Source organism: Heliangelus exortis, chromosome 15 (genome assembly GCF_036169615.1).
Source record: "Heliangelus exortis chromosome 15, bHelExo1.hap1, whole genome shotgun sequence".
NCBI lineage: Eukaryota > Metazoa > Chordata > Aves > Apodiformes > Trochilidae > Heliangelus > Heliangelus exortis.
In genome coordinates this window covers 16580515-16598281 of record NC_092436.1, presented here as the reverse complement: position 1 = coordinate 16598281, position 17767 = coordinate 16580515, and the positions used below count along the sequence as shown (strand labels likewise).

Sequence of the window (17767 nt, the reverse complement as noted above, 5' to 3'; positions counted from 1 at the left end):
TTCCTCTGCACCTTGGGAATGCACACAGAGGACAAACACCTGGCACAACCTCACGTCCTCCTCTGGAAAAGTTGCTTTGATGTGTCTGTGGAAGGACAGTCTTTGCACAAAAATACACTATAATAAGCAGATTCAAAAAGGAGACAAATTCCTCTTGCTTAGTTCAACTTCCTGATTCTGCAAACTGCTTTCAGCCACCCCCCACCTCAATCCTTACACCCCCCTCCTGTCCTGACCCATGCGTAGGCATGGTGTGGATTATCACAGTATAGGAAATCCACCCGAGGAATTTCCTGCTAATTGTATCCTGCTGGATAAAGGAAATGGTCTAAGAAAGTTTGGTCTGAGGAGAAAGAGAGACCAGACTAGAAGAACAATCAATCAGATGTGCTGAGCTCGGGCTGTGCCCCTCCCTTGCTGAATGGAGCCCACAGCAAGTTCAGGATGGGGGCAGTGCCTTTGTTTTTCAGAGCCTGATCTACACAAAGCCCCAGAGCACTGTGGCTACAGGAAACTGGGCAGTTTGTACAGATGCCCTTGAACCAGTTTCAACTGGTGTGGACAAATGTCTCTTTTCCGGATTCATCTGCCCCAGTGGGAGAAATCCTCAGCCCAGCTGCTTGCCCCTGTCAGTCACTGCCTGCTGGGAGCATCCCTTACCCACTCCAGGGAAGACCAGCCAGTGTGCTTAGCAAACACCCACAATACAGACTCTGAAGCTAACCTTCCTCATCCTAACTCAGAGGGGTGTAGTACCCCTTGCTGCCAGAGCTCAAGGAATAATAACCTGGATGGAAGGACAATGACAGTGGTGCTACTCCCACCAGTACAGGGGGATCCATAATCATCCCACAAAACCCTGTGCCCTGAACAATCAGAATTCATTCTCTTGCTTGGTTGAGAGCAGATCAAACTGCTACCAGGGCAATGTAGAGGCAAGCCCAGCTGGTACTGGTTACAGAACCACTGTGGGAACAGCCTTGCAAGGACATAAAATAGTTTCCAAGGGTGCAGGCCAGGCCCATCACAGAGCTTGCTACCAACATCACCCTATGGTGGCTTGTAACCCCTGCTGGGGGGCCAGGTGCCAAGGTGTGGGGCTACTGGGATTACAGCCCCAAATCACAGCACTGTGGCAGGGGGGAGTTTCTGTGAAAATGTAGGAGCATAAGTTCCTCGTATGGGGGGACCTTGGAGGTATCACAAGGTTTATTCTCAAAGCCCTGGTGTTTAAAAATGGCTCCTGTTCCAGGAACAGAAAGCTTTGTGTCTCCACTCACTGTTACCCTGCTTCCAGAAGGGCTGCTGTCCCTTCTGCCTGCTTGTGTCACTTACCAGCTGCTCTAATGGCAGCAGTGGTGGGGCTGCAGGCACTGCAGTTCCAGTGGTGTTGCCCTGCTCCCCAGGGCACTGCTCCACCCCAGTGCCAGGGTGTGGAGCCCATCTGCACTCCAGGAGTGGGGCAGGGTGGGCTGTCTCAGGCAGGTGGCCTGGAGGTCTGCAGGCACACGATCCACAGCCCAGAAACAGGGGCTCGAGGAAGAGGTTCTTATTCCAGAAAGGAAGGGATGCTTTGTTGGCACATCTGAAAGTACATTCATAAACCAAGGTATTAATGACACATCATACTATGGGGAAATAGTGAGTAGCTGCACCTTGCTTTGTCTCCTGAGGCTTTGTTAGCTTAAGTCTCTAGACTAAGGCAAGACAAATCTCTGCCACCCACATCTTGGAGTGCCCTGTAGAAAAGGAAATCCTGATGCTCCTCAGCTAGTGCTGTGTGGAGATCTGGGGAGGTTCTCCTCCCTCTCTATTCTCCCCTGGTGAGACCACAGCTGGAATCCTGGATCCAGTTTGGGGCTCCCCAGTTCCAGAGAGCCAGAGATCTACTGGAGAGAGGCCAAGGGAGAGCTGGGAGGGTGCTGAAGGGACTTGAGCATCTCTGGTATGGAGAGAGACTGAGAGCCCTGGGGCTGCTGAGGCTGGAGAAGAGAAGGCTGAGAGGGGATCTCTGAATGTCCATCAATAGCTGAGGGGTGGGGGGCAAGAGGAAGGGGACAAGCTCTGTTCTGGGGTGCCCAGGAACAGGAAGAATGGGTTGGAGCTGGAACAGGGGAAATTCCACCTGAAAGGAGGAGAAACTCCTTGGCTGTGAGGCTGAGGGATCCCAGGCTGCCCAGAGAGGTTGTGGAGTCTCCTCTGGAGCCTTTCCAACCCCCCCTGGATGTGTTCTGTGTGCCCTGCCCTGGGGGATCCTGCTGGGACGGGGGGGTTGGGCTGGAGCAGCTCTGGAGGGCCCTTCCAGCCCTGACATTCTATCATTCTGTAATGAAATATCTGGTAAGGAGTGGAAAGAACTGAGGAAGAAAAGTGCTCCCTTCAATAAAAAGGACTTCTTCCTGCCATGGGGTCCCTGCCCATGCAGCCCCAGACCCCCTCTTCCCCTGCTGCCCAGGGTACCTTCTGCTTCCTCTTCCACCACTTGCAGCCTCTCCCAGGCACTCCTGTTCCCAGCAGCAGCTGATTCTCTGTAGTGTCTCATTGCTTCTGCCAGGTTCTGCTGCACCCCAAGGCCCTTCTCATAGCACACACCCACGTGGTACCTGCTCTGGGCATCCTGGCCACAGGAGAAAGCAAAACCATCAGCTCCACAGCAGGGAGAAGTGACAACAGCACATGAGAGGAAAACACAGAGTCTTTAACACCTTCTTTAAAGTTTAGTCCTCTATCTTTGGTCCCTCAGTCTGTATCTTCAGTCATGTAGTCTCTTCTTTGAGGCACACATTGAAGCAGAATTTATTCCAGCAAAGTCTGACTCTGCTCCTCTCTCTCTCCCCAGTTAAACCTGCTGATTTCCCTTTGACATCCAGGTCTGCGTCACAGGAACAAAGGAACTGCTGCCTCTGCAGAGCATCCCAATTGTCTCAGGGGTCAAAGCCAAAAGGACCTGGGCAGTTTTGATTGCACCCACATCCTGATGACGACCAAACCCTGAGCACACCCAACCACAGTTACCACCAAAGCCTTGTAAAAACATCCCAAATGCCACAGAGATTCTTGCTGCCAAAGGCTGGAAGATTCCCTTTTGGCAGCATCAGGACTTCACCACCACAGTGCCCCACTATCCTGCTCAGCCCCACCTAATTCTGGTTCAGAAGAACACTGAAGCAGCAGAAATTATTTTAAACAAATACAGAGTAGAGATAAAAAGACATAAACTACTCAGACATAAAATTGCTGGGAATGAACTAGGAAGTAAGAGATGTCACTCTGGTGGGTCAGGGAAGGTAAGTACAAACCCACTGTATGTTTACATGTCTGTTGTGCACCTTGTTTTTCAGATCCAGTAGGAGGAAAAGGGTTTCACAGAGAGCAAGAAAGCAGGATGATGATCCTGAGACACTGAAAAGACTGTATGGGCTAGTGGTCACACAGACCTCCTCAGCAAAAAAAAGCCAGCAACATAACCTGAAGAGTATGACTGCCAGCAATGTGATCTAAACACAGTGTTGCCAAGAAAAAAAAAAAAAAAGTAAGTAGGTGGTAAGTTTTAATAAAGCCATAAAAAAAGAACATATTGCAAGTGTGGCTGTCTGGGATGTAGCTGGTAGGAGAAAGCGAGGAACTCAGTGAGTGGGTGCTCTGCAAAATGTTGCAAGTCTCTAGTTTATGACAGCAATAAACTTCTATAGAGATGAGATAAACACCTTGAAGGATTGGCACTTCAGATGTGACAAGAGACAGGGTTAAGTAAGTGTGAAGTGCTCCACTAGCCCTCTCTTGTATGCTGAACACCTCAAAGACAAGACCACAAGGAGAAGAGATCCCCAAATTAGCATGGCATAAGTGACTGTGATAGGCTTTGAAATCTGAAGGTCAAACTCAGTTCTCTAACCCTCTTTAATATGATTTTTATGTTCTATGGTTGCACGCAGAAAATAAGGGAGGATAAAAAGTGGTAACCAAAGTAAAATGTGGTTCTCTGAAGCGTCGTATTTGGAAGAACATTTGTCAGAGCAACAACATGAGAGAGAAACACTGAACCCGTGACATTTTGTGCCTGTTTTAGGAGCTGTCCTGGCTTGACCCACACCCAATATATTCTTTTGGGTAACAAAACATAAATTCGTACTCCAGGGTAGTAGGAGTGTGGCTCATGGAGCCTGGCTGCCAGCAGAACATGCCAGAGAGGCTGTGCACAAGCCTGCCACCCAGGATGAGGCTGGGGTACATCTGCAGCCAGCAGCCAGGCTGAAAGCTGTTGTGGCAAAGCTTGCATGTGATGTAATGTCATTCAGACTGATCAAACTTCCTGTAAAGAATTAATGAGAGAGGATCTCACAGGACTAAAAGCGAGCAGCACCATCACAGAGGAAATCTGGTGTTGATAAATGCAGTGCTTATAGAAAGAAACTTGTGAGTCACTTGGGATAGGTCCCTGAAATCATCAAGTCCCTGTTCAGTGGCAGGCAAAAAGACACACAATATTAGGAATTATTGGAAAGAAATCCAGAACAAAGCAGAGGATGTCATTATGTCAGATGCCTGGCGTGCCTCCATCTTGGGTCCAGTTTTAGTCCAAGCATCTGAAAATGGTCAAAGGAGAATTAGAAAATAGAGAAAAGGCTGGCAAGCAAAATGGAACAGCTTAACTACAGGGAGAGACCAACTAAACGAGCACTCTGCAGCCTGCAAGAGAAATGACTCAGAGAGGACATTCCAAAGGGTGAGAGAATCACAAGTATTAGCCAGCAGAAGAGGGAATAGCTACTCATTATTTTCTGTTACACAAAAGCTGAGGGAAATGAAGTTAAAATGAACAAGTTCTTGAGAAAAAAAAACCCAAAAAACAACCTGGTTTTCCAGTGCAGTGCACGATGAAAATGAGTGAACAATATTATGGTGCTGTAAAGGAACAGAGTAGTGGGATGCAGAAACCTGGCTGCAAGACATGGGATGTCAAGCTTCTGCTGCTCTAAGTGCTGGTAAGCATTCAGGAGCAGGACTGTGCTGAAGTTGTGGCACTGTCCTTCAAAACAAGATAAACCTGGGTCACTTGGAGAAAATTCAACAGCAAGCAAGGAAATTGTTTGGGATCCAGACAACAGGATGTGTGAGGGCAAACTCAAACAATGGGGGCTGAATGAAGATTCAAGTATTAAAGGCCCTGAAAAGAAAGTCTTTTCATCCTCTCTGTAGAAGGCAAGAAATAATGAATAGATTTAAGACAGACCCAACCAAGTTCTCAAAATGACATGGTAGTGAAAGAGTTTGACTGAAGAGGGTGTAGATGCTCCATAATGGGAAACCTGTAAAATTATACTAGATGAGTACCAGCACTAGTGCTGTACGAGCTACTCCAACCCAACAGGGCTGTTCCTGTGTTTGTGTTTTGTAGGGTCTGTGCCCCAAGGCCTCTTTCTTTTCCAAGAGGCCTCTCAATGACTGTGCAGTAAAATCCCAACCCTTGCTTCCATTTCCAAGAAATGGAGAGAATGGAATCTGCCACCTGCAGTGATCCTAAACTGAGAACAATCATAACTTGCACAGAGATTACTCACGCCGTTCTGTGCTGCCAGCAGCAGGTACTTGAGGCCTCTCTTTTCCTCAGGCTGCAGCCCCCTCATGTAGAACACTCCAAGATAAGCCTGTGCCTGAAACAAAACCACACGGTACAGGTCACCCAGGATTTCCCCCCTTAGCTTTTGCAAGTTGCTCCAATGCTGGAATGACTACAGCAAGACAAGTCTTGTAAGTACCCTGCTTGCTGCAGAACCTATTGAGAGAATGGGGGCCTGTCCTAAGAAAAAAATCAGTCTGACATGATGAACACACACACAAAACTCACATTTTATGTACAGAGCTCCACTATTAGCATCACCATACTAACAGCACGAAGCCCCAGGATATTGTTTCCAACTTGCACCATGGAAATCAGAGCCAAGAACAGCTCCTACTCGTGAGGTGTCTGTAAGATACAGCAGATGCACTTCCTGGAACAGTGTGCTCCATGAGACACAGTCACTCCCAGAATGACTGGTGTTCCCAACACAAGATGGCACATGCCTAAATGCATCTCCTGAAGAGTGGGAATGGAGGGCAGGGAACACAGATCCATGTGGATGAATCATCTTGAAAAGCCACAGATACAACATGAGGATCTGTTCTTCAAGCATCTCATGGAACTTCCTCCACCAAGGCAACCTGTACTCAAGGAACTGTGAGGAGGTGAAACACAGAGCTACAATTTCAACCACAGGTCAGGTTTCCCAAGCCAATGTCTAATGTGGGAGCCGTGTTAAAGAGCCCAAGAGCAGCCCAGCCAGCCAGCACTGCTGACACAGCAGGTACCATGTGCAGCCAGGGCTGCCTCCCATACGCTGTCAAAACCATAAACCTCTAAGAATTTTGCTTCAGTCCCAGAGATGCTGCTTTCCAGGGTGCCTTGTGGTTCAAATCCTTCAGGCAGTGCTCTCTGCTGGCTCCCTCTCCTATCAGCTCCCACACTCACCTCTGTAATCCCAGCCTTTGCTGCTTGCTCCAGGAGACCCAGTGCCTCCTGACGTCTGCCCCGTTCACCTCCGGGTCTGCGGCGCAGGAGGTACCGTGCGTAGCGGTACTGTGCCATGGGGTGAGAGCTGCTGGCTGCCTGCTGGTAATAGAAACCTGCCTGGAAAAAGGAGAAACACACTTGTGTGATTCAGGTAATACCTGCCCTCAAACATGACAAGACTCCCCTCTGGCCAGGACAAGCTTAACCTCATCTATCAGAAGCTCCCCCACAGCTCCCCACTGCAGAACCCGAGGTTGTTTCAGTCAGCTGTGGCTACACCAGAGCCCTCCAACCAGGCTGCCTTCTGGAGTCAAAACTCCCCGTGTCAGAGGGGGTGGCACTGGGCCAACACCCCCCAAGCTTGCTGCCTTGCCCCAGGGATCTGCAGTTACTCCAAACAAGCTGCCTGTGCAGACCTTCCCAGCAGCAGGAGGTGCTGACCACAGCACCACGCACTAGGTGGCAGCTGGAGTTAAGGTACCCGAGTAGGATGGCTGGAGATGGGAAGAAGCCCTGGGATGTGCAGCTGTGTTTTAAATACAGGAACATGACAGGTTTCTCCTCAGCACTCCCCCTGGGTGCTAGCTGCACAGCCTGTGTACCTAGGAGAAGACTTCAGAAGCTGAGAAAGAGGGGGTTTAAGGAGGACATCTCTGAGGGGGATCTAGGACACAGTGCTGCAAACCCACAGTTTGTATTATTTCCAGCATTTTCTAACGAGATTTTGGAGCCTGTCCCTCCCATGCAGAAGGAGGAAAGTGCAACAAAGACCACTCTCCTCTGCTGGGCTGCACATAGAGAAACTGTGGATCTCCCCTCCCTGGCAGAGTTGAAGGCCAGGTTGGATGGGGCTTGGAGCAACCTGGTCTAGCAAGAGGTGTCCCTGCCCATGCAGGGGATTGGCACTGGATGAGCTTTAAGGTCCCTTCCCACCCAGCCCATTCCATACCCTACAACCCTACAAGCCACAGACACCTTTTCCAGGTCCTTTTCTGTGCCTCGGCCGTGCTCATAACACAGAGCCACGTTGAACTGGGCTTTGCTGTAGCCTCGATCTGCTGCCAGCTTGAAGCAGGAATAGGCAGTCTCATAGTGGCCAGCCCTCATGCTTTCAATGCCTGAGAAGAAAATGATGTCAAAACAGGGGAAAAGAAAACAGAATGCAGCCTCAAATGCAGCAACCCCCCCTCTCTTCTGCCAGCTTCTGGGCCTTCCTTGCCCCATGCCAAGTGCTCTGCTCCACTTCTGGCTGGCTCATCAACCCTCAGGACCAAAGTGGCCATAGGAAAAAACAGCAGCTCTGCCTTTTAGGAATTTTTTTCTAGTCTCATTGCAAAGAAGGATCGTGGGCTAACACGACAGGGTGTGTTCGCAGAGAAGTGTCTTGCTTTTTCAGGGCTGCAACCAGTGGTGTATATAGGGCAGAGATCTTTTTTTTTTTTCTTAGATCATTGCATCTTCCTTCAGCTCGTCTTAGAGCTGCAAGTCTGCAATTGCTTTTTCAGCTTGCCAAGAAGACTGTGATCTCAGGCAATGAAAAGGATACAAGGATATGTCAGCTTGTGTTGCAAAAAAGACAAGAGATGGCTCAATTTCTAACCACAGATGTCAGGACAACAGTGCAGGCTTCAACCAAGCCTGGATTTAAATATGCTGATATAAATCAGGTGGCAGGATGGGACAAAGGACAATAAATCTTTCAAAGCACAGTTGAAATTGCTGAAAGGAGGTTTCAGTTTGGTTATATGCCATCTCTGCCTTTGCACAAAACCTGCAACAATTTGGAGGTCCTTCAAAAAGAGAAATGTGTGGTTTAAGGACAAAGCAAATCCAAGTCCACATTTACCCAGGATATTCAATGCAATGGAAATGTCAATCCGGAAAATCTGCTGCAGCTGGAAAGCAGCTTCTTCTAAATGCCCTGGCTGAGCTGGGTCACCCTGAGGAGTTAAAAGAAAGCTATTAAGACAGCAAAAACATTACAAACCTTACAGGAGATCCTTTCTTGGAAACTGAGCAGTGAGACACATTTGTACTGTGCTATAGTTATCAAGAGGGTGATGTAATCTTCTGTCATGTGTCCACAAAAAAAATAAAAATCTCCCTTTCCTACCCAGTTAGGGAAGCTGCAGGGACACTGCTCACCTTCCCTCTGGCCAGGGAGCTTGGTGCAGCCTCTCAGCTGCCATCAGACTTTTCAGAATTCAGCCAATACCCGATACCACTCCTAACTCCCCCCCTTCAAAAGTAACATGAGCCCTGGCTCACCCTCCCACCTCGTGTGGACAGCACAAACAGCCTCTGCCCAACGTGCCCTGACAGATTGGTGGATGCTTTACACAACCCAAGCTGAGCCCACGCTGTCAGCTTCCCCAGCTCCTAATAAAATCCTGCCCAGCAGAGACAATCTCTTCTCCTCCTCAGTAATGAACAGTATTTTTTACTTTACCACAGCTCTGGGAGGCAGATTAGCCTGGCCTGCAGCTTCCCAGCTTGCCTCCACATTTAGTGCCATCGAGTGGCAGCAGTGCAGGCTGCACACCAGCTGGAGATGCCTCTGCACTGGGGGAAGCCAGGCAGCAAAAGTGCCCCTTCCACCCACCAGCTTCCCTGCTCAGCCTGCACCCAGAGCTGCTGCCTGAAAACATGGCAGAGCCCCCCAGGACCTGCCCCATGGCTGATGAGTGAGCTGGGGTCCCTTCCTATGGGTCCTGGAGAAAGGGGCAGCTCACAAAATGGGGAGCTCAGTGCTCACCCCCTCAGCAGATCAAGCCAATGCCCTCCTGGTGGGGGAGCAGAGGTAGCTTCCATGTCAGAGAGAGGATCCCACCCTGTTAAATACTGAATTTATTCCCTCTCTGTTCACAGTGTCCTTGAGGAATTGCTCAGCTGACTGATTTTTAAAATGGGGAACTGTCTGCACCTCAGGCTGTGAATTGCAAGGAATTAGCAGGTTTAATCACAACAAGAACAATAATTTATAGCCTTGTGACTCTCAAGCTGCTGTACTTCAAGCCCAAAGTGTCTTCCTCTCTGTAACTGACAAGAGCCAGTCCTGATTTGCAGCTTCAGGAGGAGTGACACCAGCTTCTCCAGTCATGGGTTGTCTGGTCAAAACCAAAATAGAAACAGCATATAATCAGCTAGTGAAAGACTGCATCAAAATGCAAATACACCAGAACAGAACTGGATGGAGGGGTTGGTTGTTGTTTTGGGGTCTTGTTTTGGTTTTTTTTTTTGGCTGCTCTGCCTAAAGCAGAGGGCAGCTTATCACATCTCTTTCTCATGGCCTCCAGCTGTGCAGAGCAAAAAAAAGTCTTGTGTGTCAGTGGATTGCTCAGGCTGTGCTTGGAGTGGCACTGAGATGTCCTCCTGTAGAGAGGAAGCCTGGGGTGCAGGTGGAGAGTGTGGAAAATGAAAGCTCACCTTTGCACTGTGGAGAACTGGCCCCAAGCTGGAGCTCTCAGGGATCTGAAACTTCCCTACAGAAAAAAAAAAAAAATTAAAAAAGAACAAAAAAAGCAGGGTTAAGCAATGCTGTATCTCCTCTTCTGCATCACCTTTTCTTTCTCTAACCATCTTCTCTACTCCACAGCTTCTTCCTAGAGGACCAGTTGCTACCCAGGCACATTAAGAACAGAAGGAGCACTGACCAAGCTGACCTGGTGCCTCAAAAGCCACCAAGTGCCACCCGAGCCCTGCAGTCTGCACCTGCCTAATGCACCTCCTCCAGAAAGGCCTCCAGCCTTGATCTGAGGACACTGAAAGGTAAGAGAATCTCCTGCTTCTTTCTCAGAGTACATTTCAGCAACTTGTAATGGATGCTTTACACCTCTGTGCTTCATTTCAAACTGAAATACAACTGGTTTCAGCTCCCAGGAGCTGGCTCTTCCAGGCTTTTTTTCCTTGCTCTGTACTAAAAAGCCCATTCTCCTTTTCAGAGTCCTGATACGACTAATCAACCCCTCTTGATTCTTGCCTGTGATTCTAAACAGACTGGGCTCTTCATGTCTTTCAGCTCAAGTACTTTGCTGCCCGGGTTGAATAATTTTATGACTTTTTTTTACCTCTATTCCTGAATTTTCAACATTGTTATTGAGGTGCAGACCCTCTCTCTGGTGTCACAGGGAAGGTAAAATTACCTCCTTACTCGAATTTGTAACTGCCTGGTTTGCATCTATCAGAACTGTGCTCAGGTTCCCATTGCCCAGGGCATCACACCAAGATCTCACGCTCAGGTGCTTCCTTCCCTGCCTCCTTTTCCAGATAATTTCTTCCCAGGGTACAGTTTTGTTTCTGCACCAGGATGATCAGATGTGCTCCTCTGGCTTAGCTCATCACCCAGGAGGAACCCACCCCCTCGCTCATCACTGCCCTCTTAAACGTGCTGCCACGACCATGTGTTCAGCTTCCAGCTGACCAGTTTCAATCAGAATTATCTAACAACAACAACAACAAAATCTCTACAGCAAAAGATAAGCTCTTAACAGAGCTGTGCTGGAAGTGATTACACTGGCATTTACGCCAGCTCCTCTCTGAGGACAGTGACCTCCAGCCAGGAGGACGAACAGGGCTGACTGAGGCCAATTATTTTTAACCTGCACCACCAGCAGCTGCATCCCAGGTGCTGGAAGCCTGGATGACTCCAAGGCAGTGCTGCTAAAGCAAGAGGTAGCTGTGCTCTCCCTGTGTTTCCCCATCCCCTTCTTAAGCTGCGTGGCTGCAGAGCAGGGGGATGATAAAAGGGAAAAACCCCTCCTTTTGGGGGCCCAGCTCCTGGATTCCTGGCACTGCCTGTGCACTTGTGCCATCAGAAACCAGCAGGTTGTTTCCTGAAGTGCCTGCACACTCCTACAGTGCACATGAAGCCCTGGTCTGGGTTCCAGCTGCAGCCTCATTATTTCCCACATAAACAATTCCCCCCTGGCTATATTAAAATGTATTTTATCTGAACAAGCTCACCCAACAAGCAAGATGGCAAACACAGTTTCTATTCATCGTTCCATCAAAAAGAATACAATCTGTGAATTTATTAGTTGTGCTTTACATTTATTTTCAGATCAGGCATAAAGTTATCTGATCTTTCTCACCATAAGACAATCTCATGCTCAGGTATCTCTCTCATGATGTAATTCAGGGTTTTTGCCCTATGTACAACAGCAAACCTTAGGAAAAAAAAAATGTCTGTATTAAAAATTCTCCCAGCTGTTTGTTTAAACAACACTAGTACCTTCATGCTCTCATGAAACTTTACATGTGGCACAGACATTTTACTCCTAAATCAGAGATTTGCCATTTACTGAGACAACATGCTGTCATTTGGACACTTAACCCCATGAAAACAAGCCAGGAACCAACTGTGACTTTTATCAGCTTTAAATCCCTCCTCACCCCAAATCCCAGTAATCTCCCCAGATTATAGCTACCACTCCCAGAGAGCATAAGGTCATCTGGAAGAAAACACAAGGACTAACCCCTCCAGACTCCAGTCTCATCTCCTAAAAGCCTGAATTGATGAATTCTCTTGGAATTCACCTTGAGGGCTGAGCAAGCCTCAAATCCAGATTCTTCAGGGATATCTCCAGCTTTAAATCTCCCCCGTGTCAGAGCAGCAGCTTCAACACCAGGCACTCAACCAAGCACAATGCTTGGGTTCCTTCAGCAGGAAACTGAGAAACAAAAGCAGCAAAGAATCCCACCCCTCTTCAGGAGAGCCTTCAGCCTGACAGGAGTTAATACAAGTTCATCCCAACTGTTTCTGTTCTTATTTCCCAAGGAAGGGTGAAGCCTCAGCAGAACTTCACAGGAACTGAACAGAACATAGGTGCTGAACAGATAGACACAGAACCACAGCCAAATATTCTTAGGGTTGTGTGTTCAGAGCACAGAAAAGCTGGGAATGCCACTGCTGGAATTTTCCTTACAGCTCCATTTCTAGTTCTTCAGATGTGTTCTATGATGTAACCTGACTACACATCCCTCCTTTTTTTCCCCGTGCAGTCTTGCAGCTTTTCAGTGGACTGGATGCCCAACACTCACATATGCAGCAGTTAATAAATATTTTGTATTTCCCCCCTGCTCATCCTGTACTAACTGAATGTTGCTCAAAGCTAGCTCCAAATGAGGAATTAATAATCTTCTCCTACATGGTCTGGATTGCTCATCCCACAACATCCAAACGCTTCATCAGAATGAATTCACAACAAGAGCTGGACAGAATCCAGCATTTCTGCCTCATGGAAAAAAAATTTTTTTTAGTGTTTCCAATTGGTTTCATTGTGCTTTGAAATGAAAACACACTTTTGCAATGCCTGTAATCTCCAAACTGAAGTAACAAATTTTACAGTCCTGCCAGGGGTAAAATACAACTCCCCAGGGCAGCATTCAGCTGCTGTAACACTGAGACTGGCTGTAATCACCTGCTCCTTCACTGTGTGCCTTTCACTTGCAGCAAAAAAAGCTTCAAGTGAGGCACAAATTGCACGAAAAAAAGGAAGATGCGATCCTGCAGCCGAGGACTTGCTGTCAGTAAATATCCAGAGTGCTATTTATAGCAGCTTTTAAATTAATTTCCCTAAGTTTTCATTTCTAAGCACACTAAAAGTCATAGATTCTATCATATTGTGTTCTGCTAAAGCTGGAATGGCTCATCTGCAAAGCTGGGATGTTTGGATCCAGCACACAGATCTTTGCTATTTGAGGTAAGGAAGCAGCTTGTCCCTGAACACACAGCCCCAGCCTGGAAACTCACTGAAACACTGGAAGAAAGGGTGAGGACACTGTCTTCTCTCTAGAAGGTCCTTTGCCATCACTGCCAACAGCAAACTGGAGAAGTGAAGGTACATCCTGCTCCACTCTGTGTTCTGGAGATCTGCTCTCTAATGGGAAGACTTTGCCAGCAGATTCCCTGCATCATCTGCCAGACGTCTGTCCTTCCCTTCCCTTCCCTTCCCTTCCCTCTGCTCTCCCCAGCTTCTTGCTGCATTCTCATTTAACCAGCCTCACTCTCTCTTGGTAGCTATAAACACCAGGAAAAAAAATTAAATCCTAAAGCTTAGGCAGCTTTTTCTGCAGAAAGCAAAACATAGTCTGAGTGAAAGGTATCACCAAGCTTCCCAGTAAAACTTCCTATGCAAAGATTCCCAAGACTTCTCACACTACAAACCTCTGGATTTTTTTCAGACTCCACAGTGAAAATTACATAATCTTTTCACCCTGATTTGTCTCAAGAAATTTCCACAAAGTGGATTAAGCAGGGCATAATGTGAGAATGTAATCTGAAGACTCATTTATTGAGCAAAATCAAATTATTCTGACATAAATTATCTCTGACAACTGACAGCTGTAGATGCTTGGGCAGAAAGTGTAAGGAATCAGGATTATCAAGTCACACTTCCTCTTGGCAGAACTTTCCAGCAATCAGCTGCTCTGTGATCTTGAGCTGGACCAATTAAGTTTGATTTGAATGTGTAATTTTACCTAATCACTTCTTGGAACCCATTTATACTTCTGGCTGGTAGCAGTGAGTTCCACAGTTGACCTGTGCCCTGGCCAGATTTGTCCTGTCTCTGGCTTTTTCTAAAAATCAACCTCTCTATCTGAGCATTCCTCAGCTGCTTAATAATCTGTGTATAATGAAAAATATTGTCCCTGTTCAGCTTCCCCCAACACTGTCAGTTTCACAGAGCACACCTGCTGCCACCTCTTTTTTAAGCAGAGGAGTCAGTCTCTATTCCTATCCAATTGTCTCCTTGTCATCCCTTTCTGTGCCATTTCTGTTACTGCTTTGGAGACAGAGTCTTTCCCTGAAGTGTTGGAGATGTGGCTGCATCACAGCCTCACGCAAACCTCCCCTCCTGCCTTGTCCTCAGCTCCTTCCTGCACAATAATTAACATTTAATTGGCCTCGCTGCTGCTGAGCACTGCCTTCACCTTATCAAAAGCACATCCGTGGTGACTTTAAATGTTCCCTCTGCAACAGAGTTACTCCCTCCACACTCCTCATTCCATATGTGTATTTACAGCTGCCTTCCCCTGCGTGCACTCATTTAACCCACCTTGGGATTACTCTGGGTTTAGTTCTTGTGCAGCCTTTGCTGTGACTTTCACAGCTGACTGTCCTGAATAATTCTGTACCATTTGCTTCTGCTGCCACCTCGCTCCTCACCTCTTTTTTTCCCAAATCACTGCTGACTGTGCTTCAACAGAACAGGTTTCCAAAAAGGACTTGGGGGAATCCACTGGTAAGGGCTCTCCATTTTGAAAACTATTTCTTGTATTTAAAGGTGTCACTAGCCCAAGAACAGCCCCTCTGCCTTCCCTCACATCAGCTTTTTTTCTCCAGATTGCTCTCTTTTCCCTCGTGGCTGGTTTTCAGGAAGTTAAAAGCTGGACAGTCTTGCCCCTCGTGCCTGTTGACTTCTCCAAAGAACTCTTTAGAGATTTACAGCTCTCTCTGCTCTCTGCAATGGAGAGAGCTGGCCTGAGAAATGGCTTCCTAAATCCTTCCAGACCCTTTGATTCTTTGATGTAGCACACTCCTCCAGGTACCCAACCTCTCCCTAACACAGTTTCTATCAACTCCAAATTGCCCTTTCTGCAGTTCTGTGGCTCAAGCAACTCCCCTCGTTAAAAACCAGCATCCAATTTGTCAGTGTTCATTCTTGTGGCCATACAGCAGATTTAAGCACTGCTTTATAGATCATCATTAGGAGCTCAAGAGCTTCTGAAGAGCACCTGAACAAAGAGCACGTGGCCTTAGTGACTGACTTGCCAGGTTCAGCTGATCAGTGCCTGAAAGCTCTTCCCTGTTGACTCCCAGCAGGAAGCTGTTTGTCACAGACAGACACAGGTTCTTCCTGAACCTTCTGCTGTGCCAGCTGAAGGCATCACTGTCTCCACTCACTCCCCACCACTTCTCCCAGAGGTCCATCTCCAATAATCTGCCACCAGGCAGCGTGTTTCAGCGCTTCTTAATACGCCCCAGGCAAAAGCAGATGGGTTAAACACTCTAATTGGCAGTTTAGGTAAATTAACCTGGCTGTTTTCCTGGAGCTAATTAGGAGACATGGAAACAAAATGCTCCATTTGCCAACCGAGGGGAATGGTAACCTCTGCCTGGGGATGGGGTTGATAAGCAGTGATGGGCACACAGAAGAAAGCCAAAAATCTGGGAGAAAGCAAAGACTGGGAAACCCTGCTGACCTTTTCTGCACCACCTTTCACCATCCAGTCAGCATCCAGGGGTGGCTTTTTCTTTGGGTCTTTCTGACATTGTGATCATATGTTGCCCCCCCTTTCCCTCTTCCTCTGGGCTTCCTGCCTCTTATCAGTTTTCCTAAAGCCACTGTTAGTGTTTATACATCTAGTGAGCAGCCCTGTTGTAGGCCTCATCTGATCTTCCTTGGGAAGACTCTAAATTTAAAGACATTAATACATGCTTTCCTGGGGGACACTTCCGTTTTTTAATTATTTTTTTTTTCAAAGTACATCTTCCTGTTTTTATACACTTGATTGGAATCAAAACATCTTTGTTCCCTCCTTATCCACAGCATAAACACTTGGAAACACATCCTCATCTTTTTGGGAGAAAAGAATCCCTTCAGTTTCACACCACATACACGAGTCTCTGACTGCAGACATCTGTCCACAAGGAAAGAACAGGCAGACCAGGAAACCTGCTGCCACCTGCACAGTTGCAGCACAGGCTCCCCCTTGCCTTCAGGAGCTCTTTTTTCCTCCTGTCCCTGGACTCCTGACGCCTCTCTCTGAAGTTCTGCCTTCCCACCCTTATCCTATCACCTCGAGTGTCAATAATTGGCTGCAGACTGCTCGGCTCCCAGCTCTGCCTCGGGGAGACTCCAGAGGCTCCCCAGTCCCTTCTGCACAAGCACCCTGCCCCGCAGCACATTGCAGTACCTCCTTCTGCCCAGGGCTGGCTCTCTCCTGGCCCTGAGGGGACGCCTGAGGATGAGTTTTCTGGTACAACCTCTGGACTTCCCTTCTGCAAGAAGCAAGATGCCAGCTGCCTGCTGGGACAGCTCCTCGAGGCTTCAGCCACCACTGAAATGCAGAACAGTTCCTGTTAGCTCTGCAGTTCCCTGCACTGAGCTGGGAATCCACCCAGCGTCCTGCTGATGGTGGCTACAGAATTAAACACAGATTTCCGTGGTTCTTCCAGCCACCGAATTTTACGGATCAACCACAGCAACAGGCAGGAGGAAAGTTGGGGGAGCTGAGTCCAGAACAAAAAACAAAAAGCAAGGGGGCCTGCAGGATGCAAAGTGGGGCCGCATGAATCGAGAGGAGATTCCCCCGAGAGAGCCCAGCCCCGAGCAGGGTGTCAGCCCCGGGTTCTGACCTGTGTGCTCAGCGGGACGGGACCCCCGCCAGCGAGCCCCGCGCTCCCTCCCGCCGTCCGGCACCGACCTCAGCCAGGAGATGTGTCTGACCAGCTGCAGGAGCAGCGCTCCCAGCGCTCCCTGAGGAACAGCGGACACAGTCAAGGAAAATCCCCCCACCCCGTCCCTCCTGTTGTCCCCTTTTCCAGCCCGGGCCGTCCATGAGGATCCCCCTCCCCCCGCCCTTCCCTGGAGGCTCCCGCTGCTCCCCCCCAATGTCTCCCGGGGGAATCCCACCCGGCCCATCCCGCTGCTCCTCACCCAGGTGACTGCTTCCAGCACGGAGCCGCGGGACACCACGCGGGGCAGGGGCTTTTCCCCGGGTCCATCCCGGCAGCCGGCGGCCCTAGAACAGCCCCAGGAGGAACAGCGTGAAGCCCGGAATCCCCCCCCAGACCCAGACCCAGACCCAGTCCCGGCCCCTCCGGCACCAGGGGGAACTCCCCCGCTGAGGCCGGGGGCTGGGCCGCACTCACCGCTCGGTGCTGGGTCGGTCAGGGGCGGCGGGTCCGGCGGCCCAGGCGGTTCGGGCCGGGGGCGGGCAGCACCGGCCCAGCCCGCGGCCCAGCAGCAGCCGCCACATCCCGCCCGGCGCACCATAGAGAGGGCGCGTTGCCGAGCGACGCCGGCCCGGGCCATAGAGAGGAAGGAGCGGGCAAGGCTAAGCCCAGCGGCGCTCCCGCGGGCAGGCAGTGTCGGTATCGGTATCGGTGTCGGTGTGCCCCTCACACCGGGAAACGGGCAGAGCGGAGCCGGCGGGCACAGGGTAGCCCAGAGGGCTTGGGGCGGCCTGAGCACCGCGGGCGGGTAAGGG

The 17767-nt window shown here is 49.1% G+C and overlaps 1 protein-coding gene and 1 long non-coding RNA gene across 3 annotated transcripts in view; one reads left to right on the top strand and one right to left on the bottom strand.

The window, feature by feature from the left end:
* DELE1 (DAP3 binding cell death enhancer 1) overlaps positions 1 to 17767 on the bottom strand; it is a 24948-nt gene extending 7181 nt beyond the window's left edge. For both annotated transcript variants that reach the window (XM_071759322.1, XM_071759321.1), the window contains exons 1-11: positions 17430 to 17767; positions 17215 to 17299; positions 16914 to 17034; positions 16472 to 16615; positions 9980 to 10035; positions 8400 to 8493; positions 7529 to 7671; positions 6512 to 6670; positions 5562 to 5654; positions 2461 to 2617; positions 1336 to 1585 (exon numbers count right to left, since the gene is read on the bottom strand). In XM_071759322.1, the coding sequence (XP_071615423.1) occupies positions 1344 to 1585; positions 2461 to 2617; positions 5562 to 5654; positions 6512 to 6670; positions 7529 to 7671; positions 8400 to 8493; positions 9980 to 10035; positions 16472 to 16615; positions 16914 to 17034; positions 17215 to 17299; positions 17430 to 17536 (1401 nt within the window). In that variant the 5' untranslated portion in view covers positions 17537 to 17767 and the 3' untranslated portion in view covers positions 1336 to 1343. The remainder of the gene's footprint in view (positions 1 to 1335; positions 1586 to 2460; positions 2618 to 5561; positions 5655 to 6511; positions 6671 to 7528; positions 7672 to 8399; positions 8494 to 9979; positions 10036 to 16471; positions 16616 to 16913; positions 17035 to 17214; positions 17300 to 17429) is intronic.
* Positions 9551 to 16182, top strand: LOC139803300 (uncharacterized). Its single transcript, XR_011728960.1, has 3 exons — positions 9551 to 9875; positions 10149 to 10321; positions 16105 to 16182. It is a non-coding gene; the product is annotated as an uncharacterized lncRNA (long non-coding RNA).